At 40.8% G+C, this 24298-nt stretch overlaps 1 protein-coding gene across 2 annotated transcripts; it reads right to left on the bottom strand.

Moving 5' to 3' along the window:
* Nucleotides 1-5704: 5704 nt before the first annotated feature.
* flvcr2b (FLVCR heme transporter 2b) lies at nt 5705-23984 on the bottom strand. 2 transcript variants are annotated; one of them, XM_041064372.1, is made up of 11 exons: nt 22903-23984; nt 19342-19483; nt 15211-15351; nt 14096-14163; nt 13715-13818; nt 12466-12576; nt 10858-10963; nt 10365-10476; nt 8784-8839; nt 7225-7374; nt 5705-6393 (listed from the first exon to the last, which is right to left on the bottom strand). In XM_041064372.1, the coding sequence occupies exons 1-10, from the start codon at nt 23488-23490 to the stop codon at nt 7294-7296; spliced, it is 1509 nt and encodes a 502-aa protein (XP_040920306.1). In that variant the 5' UTR covers nt 23491-23984; the 3' UTR covers nt 5705-6393; nt 7225-7293. The 2 variants fall into 2 exon arrangements, with proteins under 2 accessions (XP_040920306.1, XP_040920305.1); XM_041064371.1 differs by lacking the exons at nt 7225-7374; nt 22903-23984 and adding an exon at nt 20351-20995.
* Between the last annotated feature and the right edge of the window lie 314 nt (nt 23985-24298).

Raw genomic sequence — 24298 nt, 5'->3', positions numbered from 1 at the left:
CCATGCAGGCCATTTTCAACATGATACTAAATTCACAAACAAGCTGAAAACTTTGCTGCAACTTGAAAGGCAAAAGAAAAAAAAAATTAAGACTGTTAGGCAGAATTTAGTTGCAACAACATATGAACTTTACAGTATGAGACAAATTTTCTCTTTCGCAAAACACAATTCTTGATATGCAGAAAATATATTGTCATCACGAAGCTGTGCAAGAATGTATACATTATCAACGGACATGAAGTTTAAGAGGCCGGAACAAGTAAGAGTTTGACAGTTTCTATTAACGCACATCAGTCATGTCTGAAGTCATGCCCAGAATTATAAATGACGTTTACTCACATCATAGAGAACGTGTCTTTTTAATACGGTGGCTGTGGGGGGGACTGAGGGTCACACTGATGTAGATTGATTGTTGCTTTCTTTCTTCAGACTGAGGACAAATGCCGCAGTGGGTGATTAAATCCAGGCCCCTACGCTTGGACGCTTCTGGGGCAGATTTTCCGAGAGCAAGGGACTTGGCGCCGGGGATCCTGTGTATTTTCCACCATGATCTCTGCTTGGCAGAGGCCTAAATAATAAAGCTCTTTTTACTGAGCTGCCCGGGGTTCCCTGTGTACAAACACAAGCCCTGCCCCCCCACCTCCTCTGCTGTTTTAACACGACCCGCCGCCATGGGGGTTTACCTCACACCCCACTAAGGTCCCCATCCTGCAGTTGTCTGAAAGTCAGCCCCCACTCACACTCACACACACACACACACACACACACACACACACACACACACACACACACACACACACACACACACACACACACACACACACACACACGCACACACACACACACACACACACACACAAACTGAGGTCGGGGAAATTGGTCTTGAGGTAATTTAACTGGGACCAAACTGCACAATGCTGGGCTTGATGGGTGAACATGGGACGGAGCTAACATCTGACAAACATCTAAACCAAATCTTGAGGAAGTCAAAGAAAAAAACTCCAAAAGTGAATGCCTGAAGGCTGTTTAGCAAGTTTCCACTGAAGTGTACACTTCACCTATACCTATACCTCTCTGCTCAATATTCCACATATATTTTTTGTGTTTTCACTGTTATTTTTAATTGCATCATGCAGTGCAGGAGGGTGTGAGTCCAGTATGATCACGGAAATGTAGCAAGCTGTGATGAAACGTCCATTCATGCTGCCATGCATGGATACGTGTTTATTTAACTACTGTGCAGGTTAATCTGGGTCCTCAAAGCTTGGTGCTGTGTGTTAGTGCCAAGGCTCACAAACCTTGTGCGCTCTGATCAGCCTGCCAGCTTTGAAACCTGAGGCGGCCAGAGAAACCTCCTCCAAAAGCTACGGCCCAGGCCGCTGCTGCTCTCAGAAGAAAAATTTAAAGGTAAATTGAAGAGTTTTTTTTTCTTTTTCTGCAAACTATTGCATGAATACCTTGCTTGTCATTAAGTGCGTGCTGGACCGTACAGACATGTTCCATTTGTCTTACAGTACTGTCGGTCATCACATTGGGTCACTGGTAGCACACATCCACATGCCCACAAACATAACATAAACCATTTAATGGAGATCCTGCCCCCGAACAGCTGTGTGGGTGCAGGAGTCCTCTCCAAAAGCCAAAACAGTAGCTCAGTAGTGGAGGAAAAATTAAGTGAGTTTTCCATTTTTACCGGCTGAGCCATTTTCCCCCATGAACAATAAAATGAAAACAACACATCAGCCTCGGGGAACACTGGAAGAAATTAGTCCCTGGTTGCACTAGGTAATCAACACAGCCACAACACACACTGTGACGCCCTTTTTGCGTGACATAATTTTAAGGAAATACTAGTGCGGCACCCCAAGTTTTTGTGCTGTAATCATGGTAAACCGCATGAAAGTCACCATGAGATAAAGTTATTGAATTTTTCAGATAATTATAGAGGACGGATGTTTAATAAGACTTGTTTGAATGTTGCTGGTCCTACTCGGAAAACAAGATTTAATGAATGACAAGGATAGACCGCATGCCCTTAAAACCATCTTAATGAGACTGGGATGACATATAACAAGATATATCCCCTATGTGGTTTGTACACCCACATAGGAGATATATCTTCTTCCCATTAACTTTTTTTCCTTCCCTACCTGCAAATGTCGGCATGCGCCAATCATTAACAAATAACCCCACAGACAAAATCAGTGTTTCGTGTGTGTTTTCACATAACGAAACAGATAACTTTTAATGTTTGCTATTTCAAGCACTCATTAGCTGAGGACTGGAGGAGGCCACACACAGACACACAAACACGGGGGGGGTGGGTAGAGAAATGAGAAAAAAAAGAAAAATGAGAGGTCTTTATCTTCTCTGTAAAGTGAAGAAGAAAATGCTGGTACCAAGCACAGCTCCTCTGGCGTGGAGCCAGTGTTAAATATCAAGAATCAGTTTACAGCAGCACCTCCCTTCTCTGCAGTCCATCTGCGAGTGAGTTATATTTCTCCAGAATGTGCATGGATGAGGTGCTCCCTCAGCAGCCTCTCCAAAATACACCGAGCGGCCATCTGCGTGTGACAAAGTCTTCACCACAGTTACTTGTATTTCACTTTCAGTCCTAGTTACACTTTCATCTCCTGTTCTGCAAGGATCTTTTCTTTGCAGTTGTTTTGATATCCTCCTCCTTGTCATCTTGACCCTCTCATTTTTTTTTTTTTTGAATCGCTTCTTTCTGTTTTTCTAATCTCTGTAAAATGATTTGGCTTTATCTATGTCTCTCTTTTTTTCCCGCCCTTGTGTCTATGCTCTGGTGCACACACTGCTCCCTCTTTACTACTGTGTGTTGTACGTGGCCAACACCATCAATCTCTGTTGCTGTTTGAACAGGCAACACAAACAGGAGGCACTGCGTCATGCTGTGTTCGCTTCAGCCTCCTCCCTCTGCATTTCACCCTCCAATTCATGCCTTATGAGCCTGATGGCTATCTGTGCTCATACACCAACTGGCGGTGTTATTGGAAAATTTATGGTTTATTTCTACTTTCTAACTAGTTGCGAGGAGGCCTACAATCTAGTCCCTAAGCCTCATTTGACATAAACAGCATACAGCTGATTACAGAATGCTGTTTTTCCTCCCACCTCTCTAGACAAACTAAATATAGTGTTTATAATTTTAGCTGTGTATTTTCGGTTTTCGGGTTTGTGGGTGCAGGAGGGATCATGGTGTGGATAGTTGATAATATCTGTGAAGCGCCAGCAGGCAGATAGGATCAGCCATGCTCAGGGCAGTGACGCACTTTACCATCATGCAACAGCATTGCAGAATAAATCATCGTGCCACGGACTATTTGGTGTTTTTGCTTACAGGCTGTGCGCCATGAGAGTGAGGTACACCATCACCCATCATGTGGTCATGCTGGTAATACTGGTAATCTGTCACAATACCATTCCCACAAGGCTGCACATAAGCATGTCTGGGGTTGGGTGATGTGATGATATCCACCAAGAGATGCCATTTATACAGAGTTAGCTTTTCTTTAAAGGAACAGTTTGATCTTTTGGGAAATTAAGTTTCTTGTCAAGACTTAGATGAGAGGGTCGATACCTCTCTCATGTCTGTGCATCAAGTGTAGAGCTACAGGCAGGAGATTGATAGTTGAGCATGAAGATTAGCAAGCCTGTCTCTCTCTCTCTAAAGTTAAAAAAAATCTGCCTACCAGCATCTCTGAAGCTCGCTAGTTTACACAATCTATCATGTTTGTTTAACCCTCACACAAACAGAAACATGAAAAGACTATTTGTGATATTTGACATCCAGAGTTTTGCTGTCATTGTCAAAAAAAAAGAAACAGTTACAGCGTGGACAGTTAAACAAGATATAACATTTTAATGAGTCGGTTTAAACCTGACTTTGTCTGCATAAAGAGACACACTTGTTGTATTTCTCAGAAGTAAAGTAGCCAAACAAGTGACAGCAAACAAGCAAAATCCCTCAGTGAGAGCAAAGTGACTTAACCTTCACGTGTACAGTAAGTTCTTCCAAGCAGCCCTGAAATGTCATGTGCACACAAGAGGCCTTATTCAAACATCCATCTCTACATGTGGGCGGGTAAGCCATCAGGAGTTTCCCTCCGTGAGCCTTAAGTCACACCCTGCTCGTCCTCGTCCTTTCGTGACCTTCCTGTCTACAGTTCATATATTCCACATTAATAAAACTCATAAAAAGGGGGAAACTCTGCTGTGTGACATACAGTATAAATAGTGTTGACACAACAAATGACGTATGAGGTCAGCCTTTTACATTCTTTATAAAACCAAACAGAACCATTCTGGTTCTTTGCATTTCTCTCATCCTACTTATCCCTTTCTTCAAAAGTGTTTAACAATAAAAGTAACATTCAATGTGCTGCTGGACGCCTGGCAGGAGATGTAAAACTCATTTGTTAGACCGAAGTGATGGATTTCGCATTTACGGACACTGGAATACTACTACTAAGTTCTATTTCCACAGAACTACGTGCTGATGAACCTGTAGTACCAGGAAAAACTCATGATAGAAACTTTAACAATCAATCTATGCCAAGGATCAGTCATTAGCTAACAAGAGAACAATGAGATCATCAGAGAATCAGTCAAATGGGAGCTGCTCTTTGAGTACTGGCCTTAAGTCAGGATGATCTCATAACAAAGCTGCTCCGAGGCAACTTTATCTCTTTATGCCTCTTTATGAGAAGTTTAATGTCGTCATTTATTCAGACCAGCGCTTCAGATCTGCAGCTTTATTCAGGCCATTTTCACATTTTTGATTAAAGAAAAGTACAATTAATTAATTAATAGGACGGTGAGAACACAAATTCTATCTTCAATGTACTTTGACTATGTGTTTTTTTTTTTTGTCTTGTGCCCCTCACTTGAATCCTTCTGGGCCTTCTTGTTCATTAGACCAGTCAAATGCTGTTTCTGAGGAACAATGCTGCCACCATGTGACCAAGAAGGGTACACACAGTTGTTGGTTTTTTTTTATAAAAGGGATCAGCAATACATTAGAATCTTTTGTATATTAGCCTCTGGAAAATAAAGTTATGCCAGCTCTGCAAACTCAAAGGTATGATTTGCATTTTTTTTTTTTACCACTGGCACACAGTTGAAAAGTCAGGCTACTGCTGTTATAAGGACTAATGTCTCTGATGAAGAATGGAGGATGAAAAACCCCATGCTTTAATTCTTATACTTTTTAAAAACTAGTACTAGCACTTCTTCTAAACAGTGTCTTGATTCACTAAAGTCAGATTTGACTGAGACAATATTTTCAGCTGTGTGCTGGTTTACTTATTCGTCATACAACAAGAAAATTCATATCAGCTCCTAGAAAACCTGCATATGACTATAATCTTCTGATCAACATCTCGAGCGGGACTTCATGCTGTGCTCCCTGGAGCAAGATGGGATAGGATTTGTCCTGCTGAAAGACAGCAACGCATCCGTCTCTAAACAGGTCTGACTCTGTAATCAGCGGCATCTGTGTCATGATAACAGAATGACAGATGTATAATCACACTCCAACATGTCCCTGATCCCTGACTTACATTGGGTGTGGTGGATCTGGGTTTACTTGATTATGGTTTTACAGTGCTCTCTGGCTTTCAATCAAGTTTCACCCTAAGATAAAAAAAAATGATGTAAAGCATGACACATAATGAAAAACAAACAAACTATAAAACAGTTTTATTTCATGTTGTAAACATGAATGCTGTTACAAATATCACACAACCATCAATATTTTCTCCCTTACTGTGGACTGCCATGGATTAGAGAGCCTTTACTGTGCTGCTGTATAAATTATTTGTATTTCAAAGATTTGGCAAAAATCACTCATAAAAATGTGGATAATATATTTACCCAGTCAAATATTTATGAAATGAAAAAAGTTAGTGTCAGTTCATTATGGCGAATGTACCTACACTGTGTGTAATCAACTGATTGCTTTCAAAAAGCTAAAAAAAATTGTCAAGGCACAAAAACATTTCGCAGATATGTCTTTTTGCAGATTGAATGGTAACATTTAATTTACACTAAAGTAGAAAAAATATTTCTGAACAATAAAGTTTTATGCTAAAAACTGTGCATTAAAAATCTGATTAATTCAGCATGTTAGCATTTTTTTTTTTTAACATAAATAATACAACATTTTACACCTAACTCTTCTTAAAAGGAAAGTGGGCCTAAAGACTTCCTGGTAGTGTTATTCTATTTATATGCATTACACTGTAACAGGAAAGAGATCTTTATCGGTTTCAAGGCTCTTACGTTAGCGTGTGTGTGAGTGTGTCTCTAAAACTGGGCTTCTTTGACGATAGAAGGTGCAGCCAGGCTCCTGTTGTGGCAGTCGGAAGGTCCCTATCAATCAGAAGAGGCTTATTAATTCAACAGTTTCATGGATTCAATAGGGAATTTGACTTCTGTCTGTGTCCATGTATTTTAGGTCGATTGGTTTCGCTTCATCCTGGAGTGACTTGTAAATTGAGTTATAACTTATTTTCTTATTATCCTACCTACACCTAACAGATGTATGTAAGAGGATGTACCTCACATTATACTCGAAAACATGTTTTCACTGAATTACATTAATTCAGTTCTTGATGAAAGAAGAACTGACAAGATGTCACTGACTACCAGTGGTGGAAGAAGTAAAACTAGTCAGTTGTGCTTTCAAAATCCAACTTCAATAAAAAATTATTATCTAAACAGGCTTTAAGTATTGAAAATAAAAGTAGTCATAAAAGTACTCTTACGCTATTGTGACATTGTTAGATTGTTACTGATACTGATAAATCAGTAGGAGAGTTGTACATTCATAGAGGGAGATCAGTCAGCTCTGTTATTCATGTAATAAAATAATAAAATAATTCTCTGAGAGATAGTAGATTTTTTTCGTTACATGGTTGTTGCCAAAGACAACAGGTCCCTTGGTTGTGATGGGACTAATTATTACCTGATCTGACTCAATACACATTAGTTTAGTTAAACTCAGCTTGAACTGCTATTGAGGAAGTTGTAGAAAATCATCACAAACTAAAACACATTGACATGATTGTGTGAATATTATTCAGTGATCTTCAGAAACAGAGAGACAGAAAAGGAATAGGTTGAACAGTGAGGGGGTGAAAAAGGTGTGCAGAAGGTGTGGGTCATAATCGACAGTGTGTGCTGATTTCTCCGTGCTCCTACCTTGTGTGTTGAGCTAAGATTTGAGGAGATTTTTTTGTTTTGTTTGTGGAAACAGATCAGGTGTATTGATCAGGCTTGAGAAGGTGGAGTCTGCGGCTCGGAGATTAGCGCTGTGGCTCCATAGTCTTGTCCCGACATCTGCCCCTCCGCCTAAAACAACAGCTACTGATCACTTCTCATTCAGTGTTTATGTAGGCGTGAGTCTCCAGCCTGGGATGAAGTTCAATAGAATCTGATCTAACAGGGAGTTTTTTTTGTCCCCATTGAATTCTTGCTTGAAAGAGTTCCTTCTTTTATGTTTGTGTTTAAAGTCATTTGGATAACTCTTAAAGCAAACCTAGGTAGGGTCTTATATTTAAAGGAACAGTTCAGCATTTTGGGAAATGCCTTGCTTTTATTCTGAGAGTGAGATGAGAGGATTGATAGCACTCTCATACCTGTCCACTAAATATGAGGCTCAGTTCCAAACCAAGACATAGTTTGGCACGTCATCCCCATAAAAAAGAGGATTGTTGTTTTTATACTTTATACCACAAGAAAGCCGATGAGTGAATTTAGCACATTATGATCCCTCATGTCTGTTCTTCATTATATGTTTAGCATTAGAATTTGAATAATTTCATTTCAGCACTCATCACTAACTTCACCACCTGGCTTGGAGACCCACCCCGGCATCACTAACAAGTCTTCAGATCTTGTCCACAGTCCCGTCACCTCCTCCAGGCAGCACTGCCGCTGTTGCTTTTGTATCACATTCAGACAGTTTCTTAATTTTGCACTTTATCTTTTTGCTTTTCTTTGAAGCCATTTGTTTCTTTCCTTCTCAAACCATCCACTCAGAGCAACGCCACCAGACTAATTCAACAAGCTCCTAAAAGAACGTTAGTCATGTAAGTCCTTCAGAGGCAACATCCCTACTTCTAGGAAACTACTTCAAGCAGGTAAGAGGCAACATTTCTGAAACAGCGGGTGCATGCTGTTTACAACTTGCAGACACCTGAGTAAGACGACAATGCCAGACATGCAGCAGAGCCAGTGTAGCAGCATCAGGCCATGTTCAACAATATTTGCATGGAAAATTGGTACAGACATGCGGGTCAGCTGAAGACGACAGCAAAAACAGACACAACAGGGAGCACAGTGGGTTATTTCTGGAGCAGCACATAATACAAGCCTTGCATGCAAACTTAAGCCAAGCAAGCAAATTACATATAGGCCTTTTTCCACAGCAGACATTTCGACTTATCTTAGTAGGAAAAACAGAAGTGTTACTAATAATATCAATAATATTAATGATGGATCTGTTCAATTAAAGCGTCCAAGAAAGTCATGAAATTGTCACAGAGAGCTAACGTGTAATACTAAGACCCTGAAACTGAAGGAGGAACATTTTATTCTGAACACCCATGATTTTCCTACTGTGACCTGCCAAAGTGTCCTCCATAAAAAAAAAAAGGCCTGTCCCACATAATACTTCCACCACCACTTTTCATCTACTATATATCCCCAAGAAAGAAGCAAAGCATGACACTCTTTGACGGCTCGCCTTCAACACTTACTGCTGCTTTGGCCAACAGGTTTGCATTCTGTCTCCGCAGATCAGACTTGATTAAGCCTGCAGAGAAATAAAGACACAGAACAGATAAAGCCAGAGGGAGATAGTGACACATAACTCTTCTGTTATAAAGGAAGAAAAGAATAAAGACATTGGGTCCACTTTAATGTTATAAATAACCTGAAATGCATATGTAGTTTAATGATATAGAAATAAAAGTGTGGTTGAAAGATGTGATTTAATAATGGTGACTAGAGACTGGATGGCTCCTGTGCACAGACATTAAAATCTTAACAATATATTTTGTTAAGTATTTCCTAAGACTGTGTGACAACAAATGCACAATGTCTAATTCAAGTCATGCATCCTAACTTACCTTCAAACTTTGTACTGCACAATTAGAAAAACAGCTTGATTGCAATGTAATAATTAACCTCAAGTTCCACCTAAGGTGAATGTTTCACAACAAATTATAACCTTTGTAACTGAATATATTACAGAGAGCCTGTATTGTAAGTGCATTTTGATTGCACCGTAATGCAGCTGCAGCAGCTTCATGGAAGAATTTCAATCGCAAATCAAAGAAATGAGAGATCAGTTGTGGTTTTCCGCAAAGCTGTTGTCCCTTCTCTTTTGAAACTGGCACGGTGACCACAGCAAGAAGTCCACTCATGTGTCTAAATGCTGAGCAAGTTACAAAAGACAGTGAGTCAGTCTGCTGACCTTTGTGAGCAGAGACGTCTCATTAAAGAGTCATGGGAGTGTTTTTTCTAGTGTGCACACTTCAGTGGCTAATACACTTTTAAAAAGTTATACATTGCTCATAAACCCTTCAATGGGCCATGCAAAATGACCTAAGTGTCTTTGTGTTGACTGAGGTGTCTTTGTGTTAATTGAGGCGTGAAGTCTCTCTTTTAATACCTAAAAAGCAAGTGCCACTGTATGTATGTCAGTATAGCTGCAGCATTTCTGACTGTATGTTAACTACCTTCCAGGTGATGCGAAAGTTTCCATTACTCAGTCAATGAACAGCAAATTGTTTACTGCACCATCCTCTGACCTGTTTTTTCTCGAAACTCGGGCTTGGAGCTTTGTGTAATGAAAAACATTCACTTTTGAGTGAGGAGGACGGAGGATGGAACAAGAAAATGCCTGCGGCTACAAATGATGTTTTCTCAAACAAAAGTAGAAAACAGCAGAGTATTATGTTACTACTTAACTTTTTCAAAGAAATTAAAGAAATTCTAAGAAACCCTGAGCTGCTACTGAGGTCAAATATTTTTCCTGTAAGCTGCGACCTGAGACAAAATTCTTTGTTAAGTATATGCAATGATACAAACACATTTGTCATTGTGTTGGAAATATTTTGTATGATGACATTCAACTGTGAAACGGTCCTTTGAGTTACACAGTAACTTTGATCTACATTCCTGGAATTCAACATTTTCCCACAGGAACATCAGCAAACTCATAACAGAAGCAGTCACAAACAAAGACAATTCTTGTGCATTGCTGTATGTGACTTGAAATCAGTAGCTTGTTATGACTCTGCACAGCATATGTTTCACAGTTAGAAAGGTCTTACCTGTCATTATTGTGCCGATTAGAAGAAAGACACAGAGGAAGATGTTTCCAGGCAGTGTGCCAAAGTGGTCGATGATCTTTCCCTGGCAGATGGTAAATATAATGCCAAACACCTGTGCATGCAGAGCATGTGATAGTTAGGAATGGAGCTTGGGAAGCTTGCAGTCTTAAAGTGCCACTACCTGCGGTCAACTATCCAGGGTCGTGTTTAAAGAAAGTGTTTTGCGAGCTATGCTTGCATGCAAATTGCAAATTTGTGAGTCTTGCAAAGCTCTCACAGGCTCATATGTGGGTTGCAATTATGCTATTTGTTTTGTCTCATGCCGTAAATTGCAGCATTAGCATGTTGTGAATCTGGTGACAATTTTCCTCATGAAAAGAACAGGCTCACTTCAAAACACAAACGTTTGTTTTCGTGTTGTCTAATCCACTGTTGTTCTGGGTTTTCTTGCACAATTATGTTGAGAGTGACCCTTAAAGTCACTGAGCCGTACTTGTGCAGAACAGTTGAGGAGTCCAGAGGAGGTTCCCTCTGACTCTGGGTATGTCAGCTCAACTGCAAACTCAAAGCCCAGCGGCAGGTAGCCCGTCATGAAGAACCTGCACACACACACACACACACACAAGCACAAAGACACACAAAAATGTTATTATTAAGCATATAGAATCAAAAGTTCCTCAAATTACAACAGCATCTTCCTTGCTCTAAACTTTGTGACCCAAGGACTAAACATCTGGTGCTAATTTGATTTAAACTCCAATATTACAACCTGTAAATTGCATACATAGGATTATAGGACACACACTCTGTCCATTGATGAGTTTTTTGCCTCTCTTTCGAAATGTCAGGGTCTTCCCAGGGATTTAAGACTAACGCCTTTGTCAGTCACTTAATAACACCAGTGATATTAGTGATATTATGTAGAAGCAACAATAATTTGAAAGCAGTCCAATGACATCAGTTCATTTTCCCACTTAAAGGCAGAAGGTTGTCTTTCCATTGAAATGACAGCAAATGAAACTCAATCAAAAGGTTCTGAAACGGCAACAGCAGCAAAACACATCATCCTGAGTCAGACGGCTTTCTTTGACATTTACCATTTACGTCCACATTTTCTGTCTGTAAGTATGTCTCCATTGCAAGAACACCAAGCAGTAGATGTGATGCCTTTAAATGTTGTTGCTTTTTTTTTTTTACAATTGATACTTAATGTCCATCAAGAGTTTGATTTAGGACACATGAATACATTGGGAAAAATAATTTGTTCCAGCAGGAATGGGAATCTATCTGGAGCCCATTAACAAATCAGGCTTTCTGTGACTTATTTGACAATTCAGCCTGAGTCACATGAATCTCGAACACTGTCTGGCATGCATGTGATCATGTATGGTATATTATGTAGGTGTGCCTTCACAGAAAGGGCGAGCCCAATCTGGAAGACCAATCTGTGCTACTGAGGAGGTGTTATGATTTCAAAACAGCCACATAAAGATCAAAACTGGATGTAAAAGTACTGCTGGCCACCAAACCTGGTTTTAATTTCAAAAGAAAAGAAAAACATGTTAGTAGCCTTGTAGATCATTTCCCGGCACAAAGACTTAAACTATGTACTTGTGTACAAAGGCAAATCTTTACCTTAGGTTCTACTGTGTATATGTGACTGCTTATCATGCCAAAGTTGACTGCTAAATAAACACACTGTAAATTATTATTGTGAATGTCAACACAAATATTGCACTTTGAGAAATGAACATAGCAGATTTCATAGCATGAAAACAAAACTGTACTGGAAGAGGATTGCACAAAGTTTCCATCAATGATTCAGGTTATTATTTTTTTAAATCACTAACAGTGGAGGAGACAGCCTCCGTGTAAGGAATGTGCTTAATATGATATTACTGAGCACCCGCCATCTTGCAAACTTTTAATTCATCTTGAAAAAAGTACTTTTGGTGATTTGGTATATAATATGTTTCTATATAACTATCATTTCAGTTTTAGTAACATGCACATGAGCAAGAAACATTAAAAATAAATAAATACTTCAATATGATATGACGTCTATGCCAAAAAAAGAAGGAAGGAAGGAATGAAAGAATACCCGAGAGCTCCAGCGGTGATGAAGACCACCCAGAGGTGTCCCAAACTGAGTGTAGCAGCATAAACAATCATCCCCACCAGAGACATGAAGTAGACAGCGAGGGTAGTCTGCCTGGAAAACATGCATACTGTAATGAGTGCTGTAATTATCATCTTCAGGATAATTTGCTTCTTTTTCAAATAGATTAACTCTTCATGTTATGCGCTGTAGCAAACCACAGTAGCTTCTCAAGTAAGTGAAAAATGTATTAAGTTTAAAAGCAGTCACTTAATGGGCAGCTTTAAAATGTGACTGTTCCCTGTGGAATTTGTGACCACTAGTAGTGCTATGGAGCAATGTTTTTTAATGAGTTTTTCCATGAGTGGATCTTATGCTATTGGACTTATCAACGGGTGGCAGTAACGTGCCAAGAAGTGCGGCAATGGGCCTACAAAGCCAGTGAAAAAGAAGAAGAATGTTAGCAAGAAAATATCAATGAAAACTGTGTATGTTTCAAAGTAAAAAAATGCCTTCACAAATGTTTTAAGGGGGAAAAAAATGCATTTAAACACATTTGTACCTCACTTCAAACAATGCATCTGACAATGAGTGTAAACATACAGGTTTTTTTGTTTGAAAGAAAAGTCCACAGGGTGTTAAAAATCAAATAATCACCGGTACTTGTTGAATTATTTTTCTACAAGACATGTTGGCAAAGAAAATGGTGCCACTTTCATGAGTTAGATCAATTCTTAAAAGATCTGAATTGAAATTCTACAGAATTGGTAATAATACTGAAACTCAGAGAGGAAGTGCATAGAATGTGAGAAAGGTTCAGACTCTAATGAGTGGGACTGAACATGTCCCTGCATGTTGCCTCAAACATGGCCACACTCCCCCATTTACAGGACAAAACTCTTGTAAATAAGACAGAGGGTGTCGACTGAAGCCCCCCCACATAGGGTGGACACTGCTGTCACTACACAGCCAGAGGGCCCATGAGGCAGGGGCCCGAGGTCACAAAGGTTATTGTTGGAGCAGCAAGCTGTACCTGGATAAACAGACAGACAGACCCCCAACTGCTAACACGTAAACACTAAAGAAGATCTGTAGTGAGATAACAAGGGGAAAGACAATAAACAAGAAAGAACAAAGCTTGTGTAGCTTGTGTGTAGGCAGAGTCATAAACTTTTGAACTGTCAATCAATAAGTCATAAGATATTTTTTTCATTCAATTTTTCACCCTTTCCAATTTCGACATTTGCCTTACTTGTAGGTTTTAGTTCTGTCCAGCCAAACACCACAGATCAGGGAGCCGACCATCCCTGCAATGACAATGGTAAGACCGATCCTCCCAGCATTCACCTCTTCTCCCTGAAAGGTCAAGGGATTACAGGACATAGGTCAGTGACCTTACGACCTTACATACCAAGGAAAAGGCAGTTTCAGATAAAGCAGACAGCATTTTACACGGGGGAGTCGTGTGATTTTGCCAATATGTGAATGCCAATATGTGAATACAAATATAAAAGCTGAACCAACTTTTCAAGTCCTGAAATGGCAAATTACAGGATGAGAGTTTTGGGTTGTATGAATCACTGGAGGTGAATACAAGGGAAACACTGAGCAAATCGCTGTTGTGTTTACTTACAGGGTAATGCTCGATGATCATGCGGTTCAGCAGGGTGCCAACAGCATAGAAACAACCTACGTTCAGACCTGTGGGTCAGGAAATGCTGTCAAAGAAAGTCTGCACGCCAAAAATGACCAGGACATACATTTATTTTCACGAAACTTTTCACAGCGTTAAGGAAGCACAGAGCTAACTTCCTCAACTTAATTTTTAAATGTCGCAACATGGCCAGTGGAAGGATTTGGTTTTCACTTGTGTCCAATGGACCTGATCAAACCAGTTTCCAAAACAGAGAGCTGTCCCAGACCAAAGATTTCTATAAAAGGATGCGTGGCAATGAGCGTTTTTTTCTTGAACAAAAGTTAACTCTGAGATAAACTAAACAGGAAACTACTTAATATAGATTTGTTAAAATATATTGCTGTGGAAGAATGAATCTGTTTCTTATGTGTAACTGGACGCCGCTCAGTTAAACTGAAAGGGGCAGGTGGAGCTGCAGCCTGCAGGACAGAGTGGGACTGTCACAGGTAAATCTGAGACTTGAGTGCAGGACGATGTAAGGACGGAGAGACAGACACACACACACTAATAATAGTCACATGAATTGTGTCACAGGACACGACATAGTAAGGTTAAAGGAGGTCAAAGCATTTCCTTAAACTGCTCACAGCTGTCGGAGTCGCTACGACCAGACAAACTTGACAGATCACAGAGAAACTAGTTTTATATCCCAGAGTCCTTTCACTTCATAAAATGTTTTACCTTCGGGTCACATCGATCAAACGCATTTGTTAAACATTGTCAGACTATAAGCAAACTTTGTACCCTGAAGGACACACTCATCTCTTTGGGCATTTGAATAATTAATGACTTGTGTGTGGTGCACTTTTATGTGATTTAATGATAAGATAAAGCTTGTTACACTTTAAAGGGAGAGTGTTGAAGATTTCTTGGAAATCTGGCGGTGATTTACCCAGGAGAGTCACTGACTGATGTGGTGCAGGGCTGGTGTGATGATGTGCTAGAGACTACCTGAATCTGGGCAGCCGTTTTCAGTGGGACAGGTCAATACAAAGAGATAATGCTGACAATATGACTAACAACTGTTAAAGGGTAGAGTGGTGATGACTGACCGTAAGTGATGATGAGGAGGATGAAGGGCCTGTTGCGGAGCAGCCTGCGGATGGAGGCGGTGTAGGAGTACTGCTCTGGTGGGATGCTACGAGCTGTGGCCTGGGCCTGAGTTGGAGGCAGTTGAGGACGCTCCTGGAAGACTGACATATGGAAAGACCAACAACAAAATTAAAAACAAACAACCACAGCAGCAAACTCTGCACTCACAGAGATAAATTTTAAGTTACAGATGATCAGGGAGATTTAGCCATGAGCCCACATGCACTTTATGTATGTGGTATAACTGTCAGCGTTTTGGTGCCTTATTATGCAAACATTTCATGTGGGACACATTAGGACAAAGGTGGACAGGTCTGAACATGCCGTACATGTGATGTAGATGCACTTATAGTTCTCCACTGAGTGTTTCTCAGGCTGAAGGACAGGCAGCCGGTCACTGTCACCTTTCGGGGTGATAACTGTGATGTGACCTGTGTCAGCCTCGGTGAAAACACGTGGCCTCGTGGCCTCATGGAGAGACACAGATGTCTGTCCCTGTGCTTCTTGGAGCCGGGCCAGCCTTTTCTCATTCCCAACCTGACCGGAGGGTTTATGTGCAGTAACCAGTAACTGACTCCATGAAACTAACTTGCTCTTCAATACGGCTGCTCTATAAATGGTGGTGAAGGAGCAGTAATTTAAACTACAACATGGTCTCAAATGCCAAATCCACTCCTATTATGTCTTCATGACTGTCTCTGTGGTTTACTTTGTCTGTTAAATCTTTTAGTGGGAGGCAGCAGCCAAACTTCTTCTCTCACCTCTCTCTGCACACAGTTTATGCAAATCTCCGAATCCTGGGACTTTGTCTGCCCTGCTGACTCACAGGCCTGTTGCAGGGCTACAGATGGCCCAGCCAGCAGGACAGCCCTCACACATGGCATCTTGCATGTATGTGTGAGGGTGTGCTGTGTGTGTGAGTATATGTGTCATGAAACTACTGCGGCCAAATGGTGTGAATTATCTCGCTGGAGTAACCAAGAGCAGCACAAGTCACATCCCCGACTCTGTATCATCCATCACATGACCTAAAGTGGAGGAAAGTCCATACGTGTTGTAAAGAACCTGAGCCCTGATTAATCTTTAGATCGCAAAAGTTTTGTCTACAGAGCGATGCGATGGGGGTGAATTGCGAATTTTTATGCTTCATCTCTACCATATCCATCCATCAAGGGCACTGTTTGCAAATATGAAATAAAATTAAATCAGTGGTTCGAAACATGGGGGCTGCGACTGCCAGAAGCGGATAAATATAAAACGTTGCAAGGTGATAACCAGGGTAGAAAATAACAAAAATCCAAATTCTACAACAATACATTTGGCTTGATGGTTTTAATGGAATTCTCTAATTTATTCTTTTTCTCTCGTGAAATACTGTATAATTTTACTTCTTCGGGCCCCTAAAAATTATTGAAATGAAACAATCTGAAGGGAGAAAAATCCCCCGTTGACTAAGAGGGACACAGCTCAGACATGCAAGGGTTGCAAATATTTTGTGAGGGAATAGTTTGACATTTTGAAAATATACTTTTTCGCTTTCTTGTTGTGAGTTAGACGATAAGATCGATACTACGGTTATAAATAGATGGTTAGCTCAGCTTAGTACAAAGATTGGAAACAGGGAAACAGCCTGGGTCCGTAAAAAAAAAAAAATTAACTTTTTTTGCCATTATATCTTGTTTATTTAATATGTACAAAAAACAAAAATTGACTGCGCCTGCCAAGTATAGTCTATAACATAACTACCTAGTGAAACAACAAGTTGTTTATATAATGTGTTACTTACTGAGCTTTAAAATAATTTTGTAACCTTTGGACAGAGCCAGGCCAGCTGTTTCCCCCTCTTTCCAGTTGTTATGCTAAGCTAAGCTAACCATTTTCTGGCTGTGGATTCATTTTTAGAGCATGTCCCTGAGCACCGAACGATTCCTTTGAAGGAGTCACAAGCAAAAAAAAAAAAGGTCTAAAGCCACAGAGATAAATTATGAACCATGCAGGCTCATACAAGTAAGAACGCCTGATTCAAAAATGCACATGGCACACGGTGCGGCTGGCCAAATGAGCAGAGAATGAGCTGAAGTCTGCATTTCAAGATTCACTTTAAACAACAGGAGGCTATAGTGAAAATACAGCAGTGACCATTTAGCCAGTCTGAATGCTGTGCGTGGTACTACTATGGAATGACTACACAAGCATCCTTTTGTGTCTCGGAGTGCTTATGAGCGCCCTCCCCCTCCCCCTAACATGACTGGACAACAGCGTTTTCATGCAACTGAGAACGACTCAGCCCAGTGTTCTATGTAGGAGTCGTACCACGGCATATTTACAACATGGTTCACTTTCTACTGTATTCTGACTAACAGCTCCTGTTATTAATCTACCTCCTCCCTGAATGACACAGCATATGAATCTAGTTTTCTCAGTGATAAAAATAGACAGAAAAACAAATGCAACTGCAGCCTGTGCGGTGCTAAATGTGTAACTGAAAACACAGAAACTCTGAGATAATATATTAAGGAACTATAGGGAAAAAAAATAAAGGAGGTCAAAATGCACGGGCAGCAGATACAAAGCAGACTGCAACTCAGCATTTTTTTCTGACCACTCATATCCCCTTCTTCATGTCAAGTCATGCCACTTCCTTCTATCAGAAAATACTAAATCCTTCTGTTACCATAGGTCCTCTCTATTTGATATATCTACACCTAACACTGAATTTACAAAACAGCTGTGTTGGTTTTAGTCTGCTGGAGCACAGCACTGTTGTACATGTGTGCCCATTCCCGTGACATTTCTCCTGACCTTAACTGTACCACAATTGTATCTTTTTTGTCTCGCCTTCAGGAAGGGTTTTGTGTCAGTGCGAACAAGCAGGTCAGCACTTTTCTTTTCGACAGAATGGAGCTTTTCTTGTCAGAGCCTAAGTCTGCTGTAAATTAACACCATCATCAGATACATCCACTGAATAGGGAAATCCCACTGGCCTGGCTGAAAAAGACAAAAGGCGTCAAAACGCCTGAGAATAATGAGGGGAGTATAAAATGTGGAGAGGTGTAACAGCTCCCTCACTCAGTTCACCTCTTCATTGACCACTTCACCTCTTTCTCCATTCAAAAAAAAAAAAAAATCATTCACTACATGGGTACAGTAAAATTAGTTTTGATTTAATCTGCATTTTATGCAAATTCAAAAACTCCCGAAATTTAAAAAAAACATATCACCCTCTATGGTGTCTAGTCATGCAGAAAGTTTCGGTTTTCTCTACAGAGGTTCCTCTAAGATCTGTCTGTCAACACAGCAATACGATGGAGGTGAATGGAGTTTCTTTTGCACTGCACAAAGCAGCAAGAAATTCCATTTGAATCCACAGACTTGAATATGAATTGTTTTCAATGGAAAAAACTTTCAACTGTGAGAATTTTAACATTTAGTTTTCCAATGCTCTCAGTAGCACGTGATAAATATATTCATTTCCATTGTACTGGGGCAGCAGGACATGTTTCATTGATGCCTATCTCAAAACTATGATGCATTAAACCAGAACTATCTGCAAGGCTACATAACAGTAGCAGTAAGAGTGGAAATCATGACCAGATCAAACCCTCATGGCCAGTTTCATTATCTTTCCAGCCTTTCTGAAACCAACCAATAATCTAAAGCTGTAAAGATTAGCTTATTAATCATTAGTCAATTGACAGAAAATAAACTGGCAACAAATCCGATGATTGATTAATGATTGATTTTTAAAGAAAAAAAAATAAAATAAAAAATAAAGCAAAAAATCACTAGTACCAGCCTCTCAAATGTGAATATTTGCTAGTTTCTTTGCTAGTTATTTTAGTTTGAGAAGAACAAGGGTCACCAGATGGAGGATGGAAGACCCAGCAGAGTCGCGTCACTTTAGTGGAGCAAATTTCTAACAAATGTGCAATATATTCAGTTACATAGACAGAAATCATATAAACCGGGGGTTTGGGGGGGGCCCTGGGCAGCTGCCTGCTTTGCCCTGTTAGTAATCCAGCCTTGGAGCAAATACTATACAAATTTGTTATTGGTGTGGACTGACCCTTTATGTGCAACATTCATCTTACCAAAGACAACAAGGATAAACAGTAAGGTAGCCACTCCCGCAGTGATGTAGAACATAATGCTGATGTGATGAGCCAGCTCATCCATGTCGTCCACGTTAGGCACCAGGATAGGAGGCACCAGGAAGCCAATGGCAATGCCCAGCTGTGAGACAATGAACGCATGCAACAGAAGTTAAAGAAGGAACTCAAGTGAGCTGAGTAAAACAGCTCAGAACTGAACACACCAAGAGCTACTTTATTGTTTTTAAAGTAACATCAAATCATGGTGGCTTAAAAAAATCTTTTGACCCACAGTTGCTGCTGATATTCTAAATCTCATACATGACTGAATGGTACCACAGAGTGTGTCTTTAGAAACCATACTGTTTTGAAACATTTGTTTTGAAACAAGTGCATATTATAGCGATTTAACATGTTATCCACTATTTTTAGTTTGAGGCTAGTTTATATGTCAATTTTTAAGTTTAACTTTAAGACCCAGTTGATCTTCAAAGGTAGATGGGAGTAAAGTGAAGAGTGACAGTTGCCACACATCTTAATTTTAAATTCAAGATGTGTAAATTCAAGAAATAAAAATTCATTTAAACCATCTCTTTTCAATCCTCTCAAACAAATTCTACAATGTCTTTTCTGAAACTTGCATATCCAGTGCAGTGACACATACCAACTGCTAGTTTTTGGCCAAGAGAAAACCAACTCAGATAACCATGTTATTTATATATGAACATACTTTAACAGCATCTATGTCATCTGACTAATTTCACACAGGGGACTGAATGTTTTTACATTTAAACCTCTAAACAGACCAAGAGAGATGAGACGGTTTCAGCAAACAGTTAACATCATCCTCTCAGGCCTCTCACACTCAGACACTAGAAGTCCTATGTGACTCTGGCATCCAGTGCAGCCCTGCATAGTCTAGAGGCAGCGGTCAGACAGATCTCTCTATCTGTCGCCAGCTGCAGAAATGCAGAAATTAGATGCCGATTAATTAGATAGTCAAACCAACCTGATTTCCCAGAACTCCTATGGAACAGGCAGTGGAAACCTCTTCCTCTCCAAACCACACTGAGGCAAGGTAAGAAGGAATACCAAGGACAAACACAGTGGCTACTGAGCACACAAACTGGCCAAAAAAGGTGACTGGGAACAGGTCTGGACCTGCGCTGCCAATTTTTATCCACGCACCAATGCAGTTAAAGGCTGAACCAACGAGGACGACGTCCCGGATGCCCCTGTTGTCCAGAAGCCACAGGACGGGTAGAATAAGTGGTATATATGTGAGCAGATATATCATAGACAACCAGTCGATGGCCAGAGCATCTATGCTGTAAAAGCGCATGAAAATGTTACTAATAATGCCGTACTGGAGCCACATGAAGGCATTGCTGGCTGAGACGGCGCTGAAGAGAAACAGCATGAACCAACGACGATGGTAAAGTTTGGTCTCAGGCTTCGGGACCAGCTCTGCACGGTCACAAGCCTCAAGGTCTAACCGGGAACCAGTGGAGATGGCTCTGCCTAAAGGTCCTGGACTCCACTGCAGCGAAGCGAGGCCTGGAGCGAGATTCTTTGCAGCCTTGGACCGTGGCCATTCTTCACCACCGAGTTCAGAATTTGCATGGTTGCCTTTCAAAGTATTGTTTTGTGGCATTTCAGCAAAAGCGGGCCCCTGGAACGTGAGAGGTCCTACGATTTCGGAGCTTGTGTCCTAACAGCTTGCTGTCCTGTGTGCAAAACTGCTTGTTGCAGAGAGTTGCCAGAGCGAGAGTGAGCACACTGATGCTTTTACTCGTGTCCTCAGTCCATTCACAGCTCAGTGCATGTGATGGCACTGAGCCTCTATACCACATACCCACATATTTATTACCTTCAGTCCCGTCATGTGATGTTAATATAGGAATTCTTCCGATTCTAACTAAACCACTCCCACCAACTCGGACCCTGTATTACCTCTTTAGTTAAATGCTCAAATAGCAGTGACCCCAGAAAACGAAAACAGACATATTCCTCTGTTGAACTTTGATTAAGTCTCCTGTGAAAGCTAACTCATTTGAATGTGAGGAAGATTTGGATTTGTTGCGAAAGGTTAATGTTTCCAAGTCTTTGTTATTGTTTACCTGCAGATCCCTGTACTGTTAGGGATGACAGAAAAGATATTCCTTTGCTCCAGTCATTTTGTACATATGCTCTTTAAAATGTACATTCTACCTCATATTTTGTTTATGTTGTTTGATAAAACTGTAACTTTCTTGGTGTCAACTGTGCTTGAAAGTAACTGCTATCCCATAGCAGGCTTTAAAGACATCCTGAATGAGAAGATATCGAAGTGGCGATAAAGCCTTGAATGTGATGTCTTTGAATAGTGTTAAATCTCTCTGAAGAGCAAAACTTCAAACAACTAAAGACTGCAAGCTGAAAGCCACACCAGAAGATTTATAGACAGTCTACAAGTGTCTGTTCTTACTTATGAAACCTCATCCAAAGACCCAGTTTGTGCTCTAGGATACATGCAGCAAATTTCCTCGCGCTAAGTGATGACTTTTCAGTGACATTTACTTGGAGTCGATGTTAAGTTGACTCAACTGTTGTTTGTTCAAAAACAACAAAGTGCTAAATCTGATGCTTGTGGGCTCATATTAACACTGACATGATGCTGATCGTTGGACCACTGTCTCCTCTTTTGGTTGCTTTAAAAATGTGCTGCTGCCACTAGTTCAGATTGATTTGTTTTCTTTTGTGTGTGTGTGTGGATACATTTTTGTGAAAGTAAAATGAGCATCATAATGCAGAGGTTTATATGTGTTGTTTATGTTTAGTGACCATTAGAAGTCACAGTCAAAGAATTTTGTAGAAGCAAAAAAATACAAAAAAACGATTTTCACAGGTTACGACCCACAGTACTGCATGCTGGTTACATTCAAAATGATGTAAACATGTAAAAAAACATGCCTTGCCTTATGAACTATTTGAATCTAACCAATAAAGCTTTGAAAAAGCTGCAGTGAGACCAAGTACACCCAGTGGCTATTGGTTAGTTTTTGAACAGACTTTATAGTTCTGCCCTTTGTCCATCTTTTACGCAGTGCATCAGTACCTGCAGACTGCTTGGACAAATGTGGATCCTTTATTAGTTTTTCTTTCAAATAATTTGTCAGAATAGTTGTTTTTTTGGCAGGAGTCTCTATGTGGTTACTTTTACAGCCATGGCTGTGGACAAGTATAAGCACTGACCACCTAAGGACTTGATAAGAGAACTTGTTTTGTCTTCATCTTACATTGGTAGAATATGTCTGTGGTGAGAATTCATGCATGCAATATTCTATATAAATTAGCTGGATCACTGTGTGTTGCTCCCTTTCATCCTCTCGCATTCTCAGTAAACAATGTTGTGCCTTGGACGCACGAGAAATGCACTGTGGTCGCCTGAACGTGCGTAATTACGCAAACGTGCCAAATAGATGTGGGACTGTCCAAGTGATTAGTGATTAGAGGAGCTATGAAATCAGTGATCACGTAGGGGAAGACCTAACTTGACCTACTTACATATTCACAACCTACCTGATTCCCGAAGACTCCAATGGAGCAGGCGGTGGACACTTCCCCCGAACCAAACCACACCGACGCGATTCTCGACGGCATCCCGAGGATGAACACCTGCGCGAGCGAGCAGGAGAACTGGCCCAGGAAGGTGACGGCGAACAGGTTGGGTCGGACGCTGGCCACTTTGATCCATGTCCCGGCACAGTTGAGCGCAGTGGCCACCAGCGCAATGACCCGGAGCCCTTTCTTGTCCAGCAGCCAGGTCACCGGGAAGATGAAGGGAATGTATGTCAGCATGTAGATCATAGACATCCAGTCTATAGTGAAAGCGTCCACATGGTAGAACTTCATGAAGATGTTGTTGATGATGCCGTACTGTATCCATTGGAAGGAGTTGCACAGTGAATATGAGCTGAAGAGGAAGACAATGAGCCAGCGCCGTTTGTACAGCCGGGTGGGTCGCAGCGCTTCTCTACAGTCCTGCTGACTGTAATCGTCGGTGCGCCGCGCCGCGTCACCCGCCTCCAGCTTCGCATGGTTCTCCAAGTCCGCTTTAGTTTGATCCTCATTTACTTTGCTCTGTCCTAACGCTTGTTTTTCGCTCATATTAAACTTGTCTCTTCAGTATACTCATGGAGTATACAGTTTTACGCCTAAATGCGGTGGGGTAACGCTCTACAACCTAAACTGAAAGTGGCTGAAATTTGCCGAGTTTTCATGGGTGAACAGTCAGCGCTTTACGAAAGTGTCCCGTTGAGGACAGATACGCCTACAACTTCATGTTTTCACATAAAAAGGAGACGTTCAACTCAAACGTTATCGCTCCAAATCTGCGGTCTACTGGTATGGGTAGTAAACAAGCCAGCACTGACGGCTTTACAACTTGCGGTACTCTCGGGATCCACTAATTTCCTCCCCGGGTTGAAGTTAGATTGGTAGTCGAACTTGCGCCTAAAAACCCGTTCACTTGAAACAATTTACAGTTTTCAGATGAATGAATATGATCCTCTCGGATCGAGTTTACCGAGCGTCAACACGTGTAGGACCGCCTGCTGTGACCCCTCCACCCGGACCTAAAAACCGCCTTGGGCTCATGAAACAAGTCGGTCAACTCAGACACAAGGGCGGAGTTTCACAAACTTCTTTGTAGTTCCTGATCAGCCTGTTACACCGAGAAACCCGGCACTGTTACACTCAGACAACGTCCAGTAAATGTCCACTGTTCGACATATTAACAACATGTGTTGAAGAATTTATCAAATATGTAAAATATGCCCATTATAGCCACTTTATTACAGCTTCACGTCCTTGTTTAAAAACATTGCAATCAACATGTAATTTATTTGGACCACTAATTGTGGAACAAGAGTAATGAAAATGACATAAAAGCGTCAGCCGTACTCAAGAACAAAAA

This window comes from Toxotes jaculatrix, chromosome 19 (assembly GCF_017976425.1).
Source record: "Toxotes jaculatrix isolate fToxJac2 chromosome 19, fToxJac2.pri, whole genome shotgun sequence".
NCBI lineage: Eukaryota > Metazoa > Chordata > Actinopteri > Toxotidae > Toxotes > Toxotes jaculatrix.
Note: the sequence above shows the minus strand (reverse complement) of the source record. Positions and strands in the feature narration are given on the sequence as shown.

Bases quoted from the DNA above. Each gene is read 5' to 3' on its own strand.
- flvcr2b (XM_041064371.1), bottom strand. From the start codon at position 20,995: ATGCCACAAAACAATACTTTGAAAGGCAACCATGCAAATTCTGAACTC. The intron at 13,819-14,095 runs GTAAGTAAACAC...TTGACCTTTCAG, and splicing joins TGATCATCGAGCATTACCCT to GGAGAAGAGGTGAATGCTGG. The intron at 6,394-8,783 runs GTAAGTGTTGAA...TCTGATTGATAG, and splicing joins ACCTGTTGGCCAAAGCAGCA to GGACCTTCCGACTGCCACAA.